The sequence below is a fragment of the Ranitomeya variabilis genome, chromosome 1 (genome assembly GCF_051348905.1).
Source record: "Ranitomeya variabilis isolate aRanVar5 chromosome 1, aRanVar5.hap1, whole genome shotgun sequence".
NCBI classification, from domain to species: Eukaryota; Metazoa; Chordata; class Amphibia; order Anura; family Dendrobatidae; genus Ranitomeya; species Ranitomeya variabilis.
This window is the reverse complement of record NC_135232.1, coordinates 780,656,529-780,674,812: the sequence shown is the minus strand read 5'-3', so window position 1 is coordinate 780,674,812 and position 18,284 is coordinate 780,656,529. Positions and strand designations below refer to the sequence as shown.

Here is an 18,284-nt window from a genome sequence, read left to right as displayed (position 1 = left end):
GGATTCCGGACTTTGGGCATGCGCACACCACTACGCCACCAACGGAAAACTACGCCAAATCTGGGTGAAGACACCACGCCCATGTGACCTGACCAGCCTGATTGACAGGCGAAAACGGAGACTTTGCAAAGTTATTTCGGCAACTTAGGTGGGTAATAAACGCATAACACACACACTAATGTAACGCCCACCTCTGCCCCTATTTAACGCTATTTTTATCCCATCTTCCAAAAACGTGGTGACAGGTTCCCTTTAAGAAGAGAAGCGCGATGGATCATGCAAACGAATGCTATGGGCCCTTTAGGTTTTAATGATAGGGTCGATATGTCCATCTTTTTATAAGACACGTAATACTATAGCCGCAACGGATTTATTCATCTATGTGGATTAAATTTAGCACTAGGATAAGCAAAGACAATAAGCTAGGACTTGTTGCAGTCAATTGAAGTTCACCATTATAACTATTGTTAGTAACAGATTGTGATTTTTGAAAGTTTAATAGCACTGTCATCAATGAATTTTGGTGTGATTCATGTTTTTAATGTGTTTTTAGTATTTTGTCACGCAGTGGGGTGTGTCTAGTTTGCAAAGGGAGGAGGTAGAAGGAGGGGTTATCGGCTCCGACCTTCTACTTCCCCCGGCGTTTCTGGCACTCACTTACTGACCCGTAGAAGCACCCACTAGGCACGAAACGGCCGTCATCAGGCTTGCCGCTCTCGTTGTAAAGCACCCCCGGCCGTGAAGATGTTTTACCTCATGTGAATAAAATTACCTGTCTCGGACGATCGGAGAGTGCTGCCTCTTTCTTCTTCACAATTGATAAAGTAAGGAGAGTTTACGATACAATAAAAAAAAAGATGTGTACGTTATATATAGGATGAACCTTGTGAACAGATATGGAATGTTTGGCACTTTTAATATTAACTTGAACAAACCCTTTTTATTTTCTGGATTATACAAAACCAAATTGCCATTTAGCCTGTTACAATCATGCCAGATTATTGGAAGTTTATGGCTATGTTCATTATATTCATAAACTTCCAGTAAAAAAATATATATATAACATGAAAACAAAAATACAAAAAATAATAATTAAAAAAAAACAACAAATATTGGAAGTTAGAAAACAATATTTTGTTAATGTAAGTACTTCAAAATCAACCTACTTGTTTTTATGAACAAAACATATTAACATAACTGACAATTTTTGACTGAGACAAAGTTGTGAGACAATAAGAACAAAAAAATTTATATTTTTTTCACTACATTAACAGGGACACAACTTTCAGGAAAAAAGCATACATTAGAGGTGCGATGATAGTAAATGCACATCACATTAAATCTTTATATTTATGCCATTAGTTTTCTTTTCATTTAATTTGTTTGTATAGTTTGTTAATACAGCACATAACAAATATATCAAATTAGCATGTGATTTTAAAATTGGTTAATATTTTGAGGATTGTGTTTTTGTTCATTTTGAATCCATTTTCTTATTTTGACATAGCAACATTTTGTCACCTGTAACAATAAAAAAATAAAATAAATAATAATAAAAAAAAATTATGGTAAGCCTAAAAGTTTGCAGCAATATTTCAGTTATGTCTTAGATTGGTATGTGGATGTGGTATAATCATTTTCATAACGGTACAAGAAAATAGATATTGATAGTTTGCATTGTTAAATGGAATGAAGAATTTGATAACATAATGATGGAGATTTACCAATACTGGTCGCTGGTGTACAAGAGGAAAGGGGACAAAGATTAAAAAAAATCAGCCCCTTTCAGATTATTTCTCTTGCTTAGCGCCGTACTGACATTATCATCATTCAACAGTCCCTGTCCCCAGTCGGGCTCACATTCTAGTTTTCCTACATCAGACACACCCAAAATGGCCAATTTGACCACAACACTCCTTAGTTGGAGGACAAGTACTGGTGACCTTATCTTTTTTTTTAGTTTAATCACATTTTTCATTTCCTTTTTTGCTATCCTTGTATCAGTTGTAATGACCACTTCCATATGCAGATTATCACCATTAGTTCAAATGGGCTGAAAGTGACCTGGAATAGATACCCTCTCTCAAAGGGTGTTAGGACTGCCTCTATGGTAGGTAGGTCTACCACTACTATTTCTCTCCTGAGCAGCAAGCATTGGTTAAATACAATTCCTGATTTAGTTCTAGACTTTTCAGACACTTTTCTAATCACTAAAGTGGTGTAGGTTATTAGTAAATGAGTCAAACTTCCATGGAATTTTGAAGTCCAACCAACTCTTTCTAATCAAATGGCATATTTTGAATGGTGTCTTGAATAAATGCCAGATCTCTCATTGTATTTCGCCTAGAAATCTGGTATAATCTGTCCCAAACTGTTGATCTAAATATATTATATTCCTGTATGACAATTTCAGTACCAAATTGTGACTAACGAATGTGAAAAATACATTTTTTTCTATAAATGTCAAGCCACCAATCAAAATTATTGTGTGTTATTAAGAAACAATATCCAATTATTCAGGTAACAGTATAATACATAAGAGCTACAAATATTGCCATTCATTGTCTCTCTCTTTCTTTCATTCTTTCTTATTTTTTTATTAACATAATTAATTCTTTTTGGGACAATTACTTAAAAAAAAAGAAAAAAAAAAGAAAACAGAGCATTACATTTGTATCCCATACACAGGACTAAAAATGTCATTTTAAAAAATGTCTTACAGCATAAAGATTTAGGAGCACACACAATATTATTTCTTATAGTAAATCATAAAAGAGTTTGTTAAGATTACTACTTTTCTCTTTCACATCCTATAGACTTGTGACGAGGTGAGCTGGTTTTTCAGCAAAAGGTGTTCCATCTTTGCTCAGTGGAAATATGAATCCATCACTGCTTCCCCGTCCTAGCGGATAGTATGTATGAAGTTGATGTATTTTATGTTGGGTACCCAAGTTTGGCATGCTTTTATAGTATGATTCTTCCGCATCCTTAGTTTTGACTGGTGATGAATCCGCTTGAGTACTCGTTGTAACACTTCCCGTGAGAGCGGTGCCAGTTAGAGTTGGCATGCTTGTGTAGAGAAAATCTCTGGTAGGCGAATGCATTGCTTCAATGTGCTCATTTGTTAACAAAGGGAAAACACTTTCACTGTTTTCAGGTGGAATTTTTCCCCTAGTAAAGTGAAGAGGCTGATAACTATCGATAGCGAGGGCACGGGAGGGCAGCAATGGAGCATTAGATTCCTCATTTATCAGTTCTAAACCAAGAATTTCGTCATTAGTTAAGCATGTAGCGTCATCGAGAACTGCTTCATCCTCTTTTAAATTGTTAATGTTATTTATCAACTTGTTTACTAAGTTCCTACTTTGTTCACATGAGCGTTCATGGTTATTCAGATAGGACGGTATATAGTTAGAAGTGAGCTCCTTCAAAATCTTTTTTTCTAAGGCAGATTCTTTGTGGTTAAAGCCACGGTCGATTATTTTTACACAGTCCCTAAGATATTCTCGTGTTGCAATGTTATAGCTGTTCATATGGTTACCATTCAGTGGTAGAGTATCCATGACACTTGTATCTCTGGCATTGTTCAGGATTCCCTCTGGAAAATATTGAAAAAAAAGAAAAACACTTATTGTTAAAATGTGGTAAAAATTATTTACAATAGTTTAAGCACAATTTTGGGTCATGCTTGCCGACCATGCATATATTCCCAGGTAGTGATGAGCGAACGTGCTAGGATAAGGTGTTATGAGTGCAGGCTACGGTACTAACCGAGTGTCTTCCGTGTGTTCGAAAAATATGTTCAAGTCCATGCAGCTGCATGTCTCCTGGCGGTACGACAAACGGCATGTGTTATGGCTGTCGAACTGCCGGGAGTCATGCAGCCACAAGGACTAGAACATATTTTTCGAGCATGGTGAAGTCACTGGGTTAGCACATGAACCTTCCCTGATAACACCTTATCCCAGCACATTCGCTGATCACTAATCCCAGGAAATACATTAGAATAGAAGACTTGCCGATTACAGTGATTATAATCATTATATAGACCAAAGGTAAGGCTGCTGTTGTGCGCAGGTCTACATTACTGAATAAACTTAGAATTGAATTATGAAGAAACTTTATTATTTATTTTGGCTGGCAACTTGATTTAGACTACTGAAATTAACCATGCTTATATTATAAATTGCATTTATTCTATCAATAATTCCTCTCATCATATATATCTGCAACAATGGGGCAAAATAAAAAGGAACATTTATCCTTTACTTATCTAGTTAATGTCAGTGTCTTCTTAGTATTCAGCATGAACAAAGAATACAAAAGCTACAGTAAAAAAAACAAAAACAAAAAAAAAAGCAAAAATGTATTTACACAGCACGACTTGCGGTGTTAAACCACCGCTGATTGACTACATGTTTGGGGTCATTTAGAAGGCTGACTGCATCCAATGTCCACACAATGATCATTAATAGATCATTCTGCTTGCACAGACAATCATTGTTATTGGCAACACAAGTACTGTTTACACAGGGTGATTTGCTGTAGTTCACAATGATTTTTAAAAGAGCTTAAAAAAGCATTTCACCATATGAAGAAGCATTTTACACATTTGCCAGGTGATTGGAATCCAGTTTACACTGCCCAATTATCGGGAAATTAGTGCTGGAAAAATAAGGCCGATTCCCAGTAACTATGCAGTGTAAATGCTCCTTTAGGGTGGTACCAGATCAACTTCAGTGTATGTGTAGGAAAAATGAATAGTGCTGCAGAACTTAAAAACAAATTGCAGATTGTGCTTCCTAAATCAGCCTCTCCTGAAAGAGGCCGGCCGCTACTTTTTTTTATTGAAGGCCCATCATCAGAATAGGCCATCAATATCTGATCAGTTGGGGTGCTGTTGCCGGCTTGCTTACTTGGTAGGCAATCCCTGCATGTGTTGTGGCTGTTGAACAGCCGTGAGACATGCAGGCGCGGGAACTCGAACATATTATTTGAGCACGCCGAAGTTACTCGGTTAGCACATGAGCATGCTCGGATAACTCCTTATCTCAGCACATTCTCTCATCACTAATTATAACGTTTTGGTCCTAATCCGGACCTTTGTGAGAACGGATTGCTGCAGAATAAGGGATCATGTGCATCATGACAGCGAAGTGGGAATGTGTCCTGGGTCGCCAGTGTGTAGTGAAATTTTTTTGAAAAAAGTTAAATGTTAATGTAAAAATTATTTGGAAGCACCTAAAGAGTTGATAGGCTTTTTGAATGTAGTTTAGAGCACCTTGAGGGGTGCAGTTTTTAGAATGGTGTAACTTTTGGGTATCTGCTATCATATAGATCCTTCACAGTGGCTTCAAATGTGATTTGGTCCCTAAAAAAATGGTTTTGTAAATTTTGCTGGAAAAATTTAAAAATCACCTTTTTTAACCCTTACAACTTCCTAACAAAAAAAAAATTTGGTTCCAAAATTGTGCTGATGTAAAGTATACATGTGAAAAATGTTATTTATTAACTATTTTGTGTCACATATCTCTGTGATTTAAGGGCATGAAAATTCAAAGTTGGAAAATTGCAAAATTTTTGCCAAATTTCCATTTTTTCACAAATAAACAAAAGTCATACCAAAGAAATATGAAGTATAATATGTGCCGAAAAACCATTCTCAGAATCACTGGGATCCGTTGAAGTGTTCCAGAGTTATTACCTCATAAAATGACAGTGGTCAGAATTGTAAAAATTGGCCCGGTCATTAATATGCAAAATATCCTCGGGGGTAAAAGGATTAATTATGTTCCTCTTTTATATGCTTTTCATTCACTCTGAACTGAAGGAAAATCCCCAAAACGTAATGTGATATGGCAGGAAGAAGACACATTTCATTGAAGTAGATAATCCACATATCAAATATTTTATGGTAATGAGCTTTGAAATAATGAGTGCATGCAATCTAGATTCAAAGTGCTATAGACTTACGCTCAGTCCCTGTACTCAGTCTATTATTGGTGAGCTCTTTAAATGGCCATGTACACAAATTAGTTACTGCCTATGCCCCAAACAAATCCCAAAACATCATTGCTTGCAAATTACTTAAAGAAAACTAAATAAATGACTAGAGTATTAAGCCCCCCCATATATGTTAAACTAATGTCAGCCATACCTGACAATATTGACTGATTCTGCCAACAGTCTAATGTGTATGTAGACCACGGACAATTGATTGTCAAGAAAGTTAAGGATCCAGCATGTCCGAGTTCAGACTACTATCATTTTTGTTTTCCTGGACATAAGCTGCTGAACAAGCCCTCCTAATTATGGGATAGCTAACTGAAATGACTGCTGGCTGAATGATTGGTGAAATCATAGTTCAGCTGTACAGCTGTCAGTCATCTATTGTGTTTGGCAGCAATACTCATATGTGGAGAATTATATGCCCCAAGGTGTCAAAGGATAGCTGGCTCCTCTTTAGCGATGACAGACAGACTAGAACTTAGGTGTCTTACAAAACCATAATTTGCATGTTATTTGGAAATAAAATCCTGCTTCTGAGAACTGTTCATTCTATTTTGTGAGGCATTTATCATGCTCCAGAATTAATTATTTTCTGTTAGATACTTGCCTTATTCCTCCATGCAGATATTTCCAACTAAGTGTTAATTTCATTGCTAGACCACAAACCTATCAAAATTGAACATGTAAATTACAAAGTCCCATGATGACCAATACAGACAGTATTGGAGATTATCCTATAGGGATTCCATTAAATATGATGAAACTGAAGAACATACCAGAGGTTTGCTAACACTGGATCAGTTCCGGGCAAATTAACATGAAGTCTAAGTTCAAGTATCTTGATGGTCATTCCCATAAACAAATCCATAATCCTACAGAAAAACTTGATGCCTTTGCATATCCTCTATGATGGTTCATTTACCCATCAACATTCGTCAGAAAAAATTCAGTGTTTTTTGGTTATTAGGGTGTTGGGAGCAGTTACAACACCTATTATGAAGTCATCTAAACCTAATAAAGCTGGACAGAATAGGTTAACATTTTTGTCTATTTTGTCTACACAGTCTAACACTTTCTACTGGCGGTCTTCGGGTTCTCGTTTTTCTCTACTGGGTTGGAGACCATAATTATTTCTCTTGTCAAGTGAGTGAAACCTCTAATAAAACCTGAAAACTTCAGACTCATCTTCCTTCTAAATTGCAATTTAAAGATATATACTAAGTTATTAGTGACCCAATCACAATTTATAAGTCGTTCACTTAATGATTTCATTAGGTCAGGTTGGATTTGTGACAGGGTGACAATGAATGGAAAAGCGTAAATGCTTGATTTGACTTTCACCGAGATTCTGAGAAAACCTTTGATAGGGTACTCTGGAGTTGCATTGAAGAGATTCTCTGTAAATTTTGTTTGTCTGGCCCCATCAAAAGTGTTGTGATGGATCTTTATACTTTGCCTTTAAGACACACAATTTCTCAATTAGTAATGATACTTGACAGTGGTACCATCTGTCATTTGTAACATTTTATTGCTTTCGGAACCTCCGGCAGAAATCTAAACTAATGCCACTATTTCAGGAATAGCAGTAAAGAATGCCATGTCAAACTTTTTCATGTAAGGTACAGATTTGGAGAAATCTTCTCAAGCCATTTTGTTATCCCCTCACTGCATGCCTGAAAACCAATCCAGCAAAATGTGTACCCCAAAGGAAAATAGTTAAAGGGCCACTGTCACCCCCTCCAGCCGTTATAAACTAAAAGAGCCACCTTGTGCAGCAGTAATGCTGCAGTCTAACAAGGTGGCTCTTTTAGTTTTTGATTCAGTTATTCCCTCAATAAAGCGTTTTAAAATTTGCCCTAAATACCTGTCCTGAGACCTGGAGGCGGTCCGAAGCCTCCTCTGTGAATCTCCCAACGGCCGACACTCTTCTCTTCTGGGGATGTGGTCGCCGCCCCCTTCATGCTGTTTCTTCTTAAATCCGGCGCCTGCGCTGTGCGTGCCTGCCTGGGGCAGGCGCAGTCTTCATTGTCCTTCATAGCTCAGATCCAGGGTGCCTGACTGCGCCTGTGCGGGCAGTGCGGCCACCCTGTTGCTGAATCCCCGCCCCGCACTGTGTTATTCATTATGCGCTGTTCAGACGCTCCCCCAGCTCCCCCGCCTTCCAGCGTTGCCGGAATATACAGGTTTCCTTGCCAGCGTTTGGAATGAAGCAGCCGCAAATAACAATGCTGGAAGGCGGGGGAGCTGGGGGAGCATCTGAACAGCGCAGTGCGCATGCCCAGGAGCCCCAGCCCCGCACTGTGCATAATGAATAACACAGTGCGGGGCGGGGATTCAGCAACAGGGTGGCCGCACTGCCCGCACAGGCGCAGTCAGGCACCCTGGATCTGAGCTATGAAGGACAATGAAGACTGCGCCTGCCCCAGGCAGGCACGCACAGCGCAGGCGCCGGATTTAAGAAGAAACAGCGCGAAGGGGCGGCGACCACATCCCCAGAAGAGAAGAGTGACGGCCGTTGGGAGATTCACATTGGAGGCTTCGGACCGCCTCCAGGTCTAAGGACAGGTATTTAGGGCAAATTTTAAAACGCTTTATTGAAGGAATAACTGAATCAAAAACTAAAAGAGCCACCTTGTTAGACTGCAGCATTACTGCTGCACAAGGTGGCTCTTTTAGTTTATAACGGCTGGAGGGGGTGACAGTGGCCCTTTAATCTTCCTATCTGTGCCCAGAAATGTGCCTAAATAACAGATTATGTCCAGATACTGTTCATGGCATCTCCTTACCTGTGAAAATCCACTTAATAAGTAAATGGATATGTGCCCTCATTGGTCCAAGCTGGGTTGAGTTCCACTAGACTCTTTGATATGTGCTTTGCCTTGTTGTATGTCCAGCCAAAAGATTAGAGATGTAGGATGTTTCTATAACTTCATTGGTCAAGAGCAAAAAATATGGACTCCATACCAATCTATCATCTTCCCCTAAAACAAACAGTTTTTACAATACTTATTGTTCAATACATCCTAGCACGCTGAATTTCAACTTATCGGCCAAATCCTGACAGATGGCTACCCATTCTTGCCTATTTAGTACTTTGAGTTTATCACAATATCTATATTTTTGTTAGTCCACCTGCTTTTGAGGATTGATTATAGCTTTTCAGATTGATATTTCCACGGGGATACTGTGACAGAGAGGGACCAGAGGATCCTGGCATCTGGTAACCTGAACTCCTGCACTGGTTAGAACTGCTTCACCATCCTACTAAACAGTACAGTCTTTCTTTGTTCTGGCATTGCTAGGGTTAATCATTTCAAGGATTGACTATGGCTTCCTGTTAGCTTGAGGGACAGGGAAGAAGCCCCTTGTCCCGGGAAATCCTGCAACAGTACCAAGAAATTAATACGGGCCTTACATTTTTGGATCCACTATGGATCTGGTGTCTGCTCTGGCAGGGCAGCTACAACAACTCAGTCTGGAGGTGGCAGACTTGCCTGTAGTTGCTTTGCAGTGCCCATTCACTCCAGGTTTAGGGCCAGCAGCTCCTGGGCAACCCCTGGTGCAACCCAAGATGGGTTGGGATAAGTTTGTTGTTTTCAGGGAGGCCTGAAAACTCTATTTTAACTTATGTCCTCACTCCTCAGGTACCAAGCAGCAATGGGTAGGGATCATTCATAATCTTTCTCCTCCAGGGTGACCCCCAAGCCTGGGCATCTTCTCTCCTATCTGACTCTCAGATGCTTCAGACGATTGAGGATTTCAGGCTCTGGGTCATATCTATGACAACCCCGACCACATCTCTCTGGCAGAGTCTAAATTACATCTGAGTCAGCAGGAAGACGGGCCAGTGGAGGAATATTGCTCTGAGTTCCGTAGGTGGTTTACAGATGGCAAGTGGAATTACCCTGTGCTCCTTAGTCAGTTTTCTCAGGGGGTTTCTGTGAGAGTAATGGATGCCTTTTCACTGTATTAGACACTGTTTTCCCTGGAGGTGGCCATGTCTCTCTCTATCCGTGAGTACCGCCATCTACACTAGAGACATAAAGAGACATCCCAATTTTCAGGGGGGTCTGGGGTTAGAGGAAGCTAGGGCTGAGTCTACCAAGGAACCCATGCAGTTATTGGAGGCGACTCATTTTATTGGTCCTCCTGCAGTTTACCACAAAAAGCGAGTGTGTTTTTTCTGTGGTGTGAGAGGTCATTTAGTGAATATTTGTGCATCCATAAATAATCGCAAACAGCGTCCGGCATCCTAAGGAGCCTAGGTTGCGGGGAGGTTAGCAACCCGGGTGTACATATTTCCTATGTGGGTAGGTGACAATTCTTTTTACTGGCTGAGATCCATTTTAGCAAATGTAAGTTATTTCAGCCTTTTTGGGCAATGGGTATATGAGTATAATCTGATTAATGCCCGGTTAGTCCGGAGCTAGGATCTTAGTCCACATAACTTGTCTAGACCTATACCCATAATAGCTATAGACTCTGCACCCTTGAGCCAGGGGTATTTTAGCCAGGTCGTTAGAGAGATACATCTGCAGGTAGGGACCATGTACTTGGAATCAATTGATTGTTATGTGCTAGACGACATTCCCTCTCCTGTGGTTCTTGGATTACTTTGGCTTATGTTGCACAATCCCGTGGTGGACTGGCAGACTTGGAAGGTAGTAAAGGTACCGTCACACTAAGCGACGCTGCAGCGATAGCGACAGCAATGCCGATCGCTGCAGCGTCGCTGTGTGGTCGCTGGAGAGCTGTCACACAGACCGCTCTCCAGCGACCAGCGATGCCGAGGTCCCCGGGTAACCAGGGTAAACATCGGGTTGCTAAGCGCAGGGCCGCGCTTAGTAACCCGATGTTTACCCTGGTTACCAGCGTAAAAGTTAAAAAAACAAACAGTACATGCTCACCTGCGCGTCCCCCAGCCTCTGCATCCTGACGCTGACTGAGCTCCGGCCCTAACAGCAGAGCGGTGACGTCACCGCTGTTGCTTTCACTTTCAGTTTAGGGCCGGCGCCTTAGTGTCAGGAAGCAGAGGCTGGGGGACGCGCAGGTGAGTATGTACTGTTTGTTTTTTTAACTTTTACGCTGGTAACCAGGGTAAACATCGGGTTACTAAGCGCGGCCCTGCGCTTAGTAACCCGATGTTTACCCTGGTTACCAGTGTAAAATATCGCTGGTATCGTCGCTTTTGCTGTCAAACACGGCGATACACGGCGACCTAGCGACCAAATAATGTGCAGACCTTCTAGCAGCGACCAGCAATTTCACAGCGGGATCCAGATCGCTGCTGCGTGTCAAATACAGCGATATCGCCATCCAGGTCGCTGCAACGTCACGGATTGCTGGCGATATCGCCTAGTGTGACGGTACCTTAAGGTGGAGTGAGTACTGTCAAGGACACTGCTTGGGGAACTGTTTAGCCAGGGTTGATACCCGGTCTTTGCCAGAATACCAGTCTAAATTTGAGGATGTGTTCTCAGAACAGGGGTGTAAAAAATGCCCTCCTCATCATCTTTATGATTGCACCTTTAATCTAATCGCTGGGGCCAAATTGACTAAGAGCAGGTTGTATAATGTTTCAGGTCTGGAGAGGCAGGCCATGAAGGACTATATCTCAGAAAGTCTGGTTAAGGGTCATATCAGACCACCTTCCTCATCTCCTGTTGCAGCAGGATTTTTCTTTTGTAAAAAAAGAAGGGGGGTTACACCCTTGTCTAGATTTCCTTAATCTCATCCGTATAAAGGAGGGGGGTGAGTGGAAGACTGCTTTTAATACACCTGAGAGACACTATGCCATTTGGATTTACTAATGTTTCAACCATCTTGTAGAACTTTGCAAATGACATTTTGGCCCAGTTCTTTCAGTGAGGAATTTGCTACTTTAAAGAAATATTTAGCTTCTGCACCGATTCTTATACAGCCTGGCCTGACATCACTCAGCCATTCATTTTACAGACAGAAGCATCAGAAGTGGGGATTCGGGCTGTATTGTCGCAGGGTTCATATCCAAGTAAATGGTGTCTGTGTGCATACTTTTCAAAGAAACTGTTGTGTGCCAAGAAAAACCATGACATTGGTAATAGGGAAGTCTTGGCAATAAAGTTGACTTTTAAGGATTGGTGACACTTTTTGGACATGACAATTCATCTTTTCCTGGTAATCACCGATCATAAAAATCTTTTGTATTTGGAATCTGTAAAATGTCTGACACCTAGACAGGCAAAATGATCATTGTTCTTCACCAGATTCAACTTTTTTGTGACATATAGGTCATGGGATAAGAATATTAAGGCGGATGCCTTATCTAGTTGTTTTCCTGGGGATGAGGTAATTGTGAACCTCTTACTATATTACAGAAAGGGATAGAAATTGCAACTATATGTTGTGATCTTGTGATCTGGAGAGGGGAGATGTTGAGGCTCAGGGGGACGCCCCTGCTGCCTGTCCTTCAGGTAAACTTTTTGGACATGAGAACCTCTGGCTTAAAATTTTAAAGGGCCACTGTCACCCCCCTCCAGCCGTTATAAACTAAAAGAGCCACCTTGTGCAGCAGTAATGCTGCAGTCTAACAAGGTGGCTCTTTTAGTTTTTGATTCAGTTATTCCCTCAATAAAGCGTTTTAAAATTTGTACAAAATAACCTGTCCTTAGACCTGGAGGCGGTCCGAACCTTCCTCGGTGAATCTCCCAACGACCGTCACTCTTCTCTTCTGGGGATGTGGTCGCCGCCCCCTGAGCGCTGTTTCTTCTTAAATCCGGTGCCTGCGCTGTGCGTGCCTGCCTGGGGCAGGCGCAGTCTTCATTGTCCATCATAGGTCAGATGCAGGGTGCCTGACTGCGCCTGTGCCGGCAGTGCGGCCACCCTGTTGCTGAATCCCCGCCCCGCACTGTGTTATTCATTATGCACAGTGCGGGGCTGGGGTTCCTGGGCATGCGCACTGCGCTGTTCAGACGCTCCCCCGGTCCCCCGCCTTCCAGCGTTGCCGTAATATACAGGTTTCCTTGCCAGCGTTTGGAATGAAGCAGCCGCAAATAACGCTGGAAGGCGGGGGAGCTGGGGGAGCGTCTGAGCTGGGGGAGTGTCTGAACAGCGCAGTGCGCATGCCCAGGAACCCCAGCCCCACACTGTGCATAATGAATAACACAGTGCGGGGTGGGGATTCAGCAACAGGGTGGCCGCACTGCCAGCACAGGCGCAGTCAGGCACCCTGCATCTGACCTATGACGGACAATGAAGACTGCGCCTGTCCCAGGCAGGCACGCACAGCGCAGGCGCCGGATTTAAGAAGAAACAGCGCTCAGGGGGCGGCGACCACATCCCCAGAAGAGAAGAGTGACGGCCGTTGGGAGATTCACCGAGGAAGCTTCGGATCGCCTCCAGGTCTAAGGACAAGTTATTTTGTACAAATTTTAAAACGCTTTATTGAGGGAATAATTGAATCAAAAACTAAAAGAGCCACCTTGTTAGACTGCAGCATTACTGCTGCACAAGGTGGCTCTTTTAGTTTATAACGGCTGGAGGGGGGTGACAGTGGCCCTTTAAGTGAACATCACGATTTGGTCTTGGCTATACATCCTGGTAGTAAAGCCACAACCGATCTTCTTACTCATCCTTTTTGGTGGTCTGGGGTGCACCAGGATGTTCGGAAGTATACAGCTGCCTGCAGTACTTGTGCGCATTCTAAGCACCCACATACTCCCCCATCTGGGGGGCTCTTCAACCTTTGTCAATTCTCTGTAGACCTTGGACTCATTTGGCAGTAGATTTTATATAATAGACATGGTTGTGGACAGATTCAGCAAGATAACTCATTTTATTGTGCTTTATCTGCTTTCCCTAAAGACTTTGTCACAAATTTCTAGCAAATGAATTGTGAAATTACATGGGATTCCTTCTGATATTGTTTCCGACCGAGGGTTGCAATTTAATTCCATATTTTTGAAAACATTTTGTGCTTGCTTGGGGATTCATTTTTCATTTTCATCTGCCTTTCATCCACAGTTTAATGTCTAAACTAAATGTGTGAACCAGAATCCTGAGACATATCTTAGGTGTTTTGTGTCCAAAAATCAGGAGGATTGGGTTTCTAATTAACCTCTAGCTGAATTATCTGTGAATAACTGTTGTCATGACTCAACTGGCAAGTCCTCATTCTTCAGGGCATACTGATTTCAACCTCAATTCTGCCCCTTCAATAGGAATTGTTCTTCAGGAGTACCTAAGGAGGAATGGTTTTCTTCATCTATTACATCAGTGTGGCAAGATGTTAATTTGAAAAAGATGGGGTCCATATATAAGAGTATAGCTGATCTGAGACTTTGGTGGGTCTGTACTTGTGTGTTGGTGATTTGGTGACCTCCGAGTATTTTTTAGTGCTCGGAGATTTAGTTTTTATTGCCCCAGCTGAATGATTTACATCTGTTAGCAAGCATAAGTACATGTGGGGATTCCCTAGCAACCAGGTAACCCCCACATGTACTTATGCTGGCTAACAGATGTAAATCATTCAGCTGCGGCAAGAAAAACTAAATCTCCGAGCACTAAAAAATATTCGGAGGTCACCCGAGCGTGCTAGGGAAATCTCAAGTAACGAGTATATTCACTCATCACTACTCCTAATAGCACTTTCTTTTCAGCGCAATCAAATTCCAAATGGTTTTAAGGGGGCTTTATTTGAGAAAATAACTTTACCCCAGTAGTCTGCAATCATGATCATTTTAATGATGTCAGCAAATCATTTGTTAGTAGAGCTTAAATTCAGTTGAATTTTTTTTGTGATTAAATTCATCTTCATGGCAAAGAATAAGCACTGATTCACACATCAATTTTTTTTGATCAGTGTTGTCAGCAAAAAACATATCATAAAAAAATATAGTGAAAAGAATAGGAACTGTTCTGTGTTTTGGAGCCACACCTGGTTTTCATTTTATAAAATAAGGCCTAATTCACAGATCAGTTTTTCTGATTAGTGTTTCATCAGTATTTTATTTTTTTTAAATTCATATGATCACTCTAAGGGCTCTTTCACACGTCCTGATATTTCCTGTACTGGAAAAACCAATACCTGTGCTATCTGTGTCCATGTATTTGTGTGCCGCATACATGTGGCATACATGTGGCAACCGTGTGCCATCCGTGTGTCACATTCTGGCGCCTGGGAAAAGTAGAACAGTTCTCGCTGTTCCCAGGTGCTGGGTGCTGAATTCAGCTCTCATAATTGTTGCCTGATCTCTCTGAGAACTGTGAGCTGTTATTAATAGCTTGGAACCTTTTGGGATATTGGCCCCTTTCCAAGATTATTCACATCAGCCCCCAGCAGTTGGCTTTACCTCTGCTGGTTCTAAAAAATACACTGGAGCCCATGTAATTTTTTTTTCTAGATTGCTTATTTTATACCTATTTTTCACAGGCGAATGTCATCCGTGTGTCATTAGTGTGCCCATTTGCGGGACGTTTTGCGGCCTATGATGCTGATAAAAAATGGACATGTCAGGGTGTTTTGCCCATGGATACACAGTCTGTGGAAACACACTGTCATGTGCACAGACCCATTCACTTGAATGGGTCTACCTGTGTAAGTGTCCTCAGTACATGTGATAACTGTCAGACTCACCATATGTACTGGAGACTCTGGCCTGTCAAGGAAGCCTCAACAACAATGCAGAGTTCATACAAATTGCCATTATAAAAACTGAAGCAACAACCTGTTAGGAGTCGAGTTTCCTCTGCTGCACAGGTCTCCCATTCTCCATCGGCCGCAGTGGAGCCTGCTCAGCGGAGACGTCGGTCCCAGCTTCTCACTGAGCCTGATTCTGTGCAAAGGGTTACTGCTGCCTCTCCAGGCTCTGCTATTGTACCCTGCACTGATCTGCAGCGAGTAGGCTTTTCTGGGACTAAGTCCTGCTTTGCTCACACTGAGCATGCCCAGGGTAAGATCTCTCAGTAGAGATCAAGGGTCACATGCTCAGGTACTGCAGCCAAATCTATTGGTCCTTCTAGGAAGGTCCTGTAGGTACGCAGACTCTGTAGCAGTCTCTCATTGGTCCTTTTTAGGAAGGTCCTGTACGTGCTGCAGCTATTTAAGGCTCGCATGGCCGAAGTTAACAGAGCTGGTTCATACCGCCACATTGTACCGCCATTCACTTAGCAGCAGGATCTTTCCTGCACGGTGGATCCCGGGTTGCGAATGCACCAATCCCATCAATAAATATATTCGGAGCGTTCCGCAAACCCTAACACAACCTTTCTGAAAACAAAAAAAATGTCTCAGTCTCAAATGTCTGGTTACAATTATACAAAATGACCAATCAGTACAATTTAGAAATTGTGTTATTTATCTTGCACAGTAAATAAATGAAAATGTAAAAAAAGAAGAAGAAGAATGCCAGAATTGCTGGTTTAATTTATCCTGACCCTCTAAAGAATGAAATAAAAAGAGAGGAAATCTTGTATGCACTCCAGAATGGTATCAACTAAAACTAAAAACAACAGCTTGTTTAGTAATAAACAAGCCATCACACACTTCTATAAACTTAAAAAAAAGAAAAAGGCATGGTTCTTAGACTATGATAGCAACAAAATGATTTAAGTAATTGTGATGATTGCAAATGCCACAAAGTATCTTGCCTACAATACGCTAAACAGCACAGAGACAAGCCTCAAAACTTCTGGATCTAGGTAATATGGAGTGATGAGACCAAAATTGAACTTTTTGGCCACAACCATAAATGTTACATTTGGAGAGAGGTCAACAAGGCCTATGATGAAAGGAACACCATTCCTACTGTAAAGCACCGAGGTGGATCGCTGATGTTTTGGGGATGTGTGAGCTACAAAGGCACAGGACACTTGGTGAAAGTTGAAGGAAAGATGAATGCAGCATGTTATCAGCAAATACTGGAGGCAAATTTGCACTCATCAACCCGAAAGCTGCGCATGGGACATACTTGGACGTTTCAACATGACAACGATCCAAAACACAAGGCCAAGTCAACCTGTCATTGGCTACAGCAGAACAAAGTGAAGGTTCTGGAGTGGCCATCTCAGTCTACTGATCTCAATATCATTGACACACTCTGGGGAGATCTCAAATGCGCAGTTCATGTTAGACAGCCCAGGAATTTACAGGAACTGGGGGCTTTTTGCCAAGAAGAATGGGCAGCTTTACCATCTGAGAAAATAAAGAACCTCATCCACAACTACCACAAAAGACTTCAAGCTGTCATTGATGTTAGAGGGGGCAATACATGGTATTAAGAAATGGGGTATGTAAGCTTTTGACCAGGGACATTTGGATGTTTTGGGTTGTCATTATGATTTAAAAAGAGAAAACACAGTAGTTTGACAAATAAATGGCTTCACCCAACCACTAACCATGAGTGGAGAAAAAGTTTTGGGGTTATCATTCATATTCTCAAAAAAAAAAAAAAGGCCAAGAAAGCAAAAATTTTGCTGGGTATCTAAACTTTTGAGCACAACTGTTTAGTGCTGATTAGCTGAAAGAAGAATCTGTCCATAAGAATTTACATGGTTCATCATTTTGTTAGGTGGGGAGGTAAAGAAAAGTGGAGTCGTATAGGAGAGTTTGGAGAGAGAGAGCTGTCATTCAGCCAACAGCTATCTATTGTAGTGGCCTTTATACGCCAAACCTGAAATTTTAATGAATTTCTGCATTAGATGAATTAGCTTAGGAAAGGTGGTCAAGGACATAAATATCATTATTTGTAAGCTATCAAAAAATAGAGCGCTTTAGTTTTCGTTAGAGAATATATGTGATGGCAGCAGCCACATGTTCAATGGAAAAGAAAAATATGTGATGATAATAAAATTAATATGTTATATATAAATATTATGATGGCTCAATGGTTAGCATTGCAGCACTGTGGTCTTGGGTTCAAATCCAACCAAGGACAACATCTGCAAGGAGTTTGTATGTTTTCCCAATGTTTGTGTGGGTTTCCTCCGGATTTTCCGTTTCCTCCCATATGTCAAAGACATACTGATTGGGAATGTAGATTGTGAGCCCCATCGGGGACAGCGATGATAGTGTATGTAAAGCGCTGTGGAATTAATGCTGCTATATATACAGCTCTGGCAAAAGTTGAGAGAGAGCTGCAATATATTCAGGTTGTCTGATTTATTCGAGCACACTCATGTCCTAATCAAGTATTTTCAACGTGCTTAAAAAAATACTCAACTCGCTACTACTGCATGTCTGCCACATCACATGCAGGGATTGCTTAAAAAACAGGCAATTCCTGCATGTGTTGCGGCTA

General features: G+C 41.4%; 1 protein-coding gene across 16 annotated transcripts in view; it reads right to left on the bottom strand.

Annotated features, from left to right (window-relative positions):
• Positions 1–1,228: 1,228 nt before the first annotated feature.
• The window catches only part of ADGRL3 (adhesion G protein-coupled receptor L3), a 1,249,649-nt gene continuing 1,232,593 nt past the window's right edge, over positions 1,229–18,284 (bottom strand). For 15 of the 16 annotated variants that reach the window (XR_013217764.1, XM_077272336.1, XM_077272380.1 and 12 more), the window contains one exon: positions 1,229–3,598. Coding sequence is in view for 13 of the 16 variants with exons in the window: in XM_077272336.1 (XP_077128451.1) it covers positions 2,811–3,598 (788 nt within the window). In the remaining 3 variants the exon portion in view is untranslated. The remainder of the gene's footprint in view (positions 3,599–18,284) is intronic. The other variant, XM_077272426.1, reaches the window with a different exon arrangement.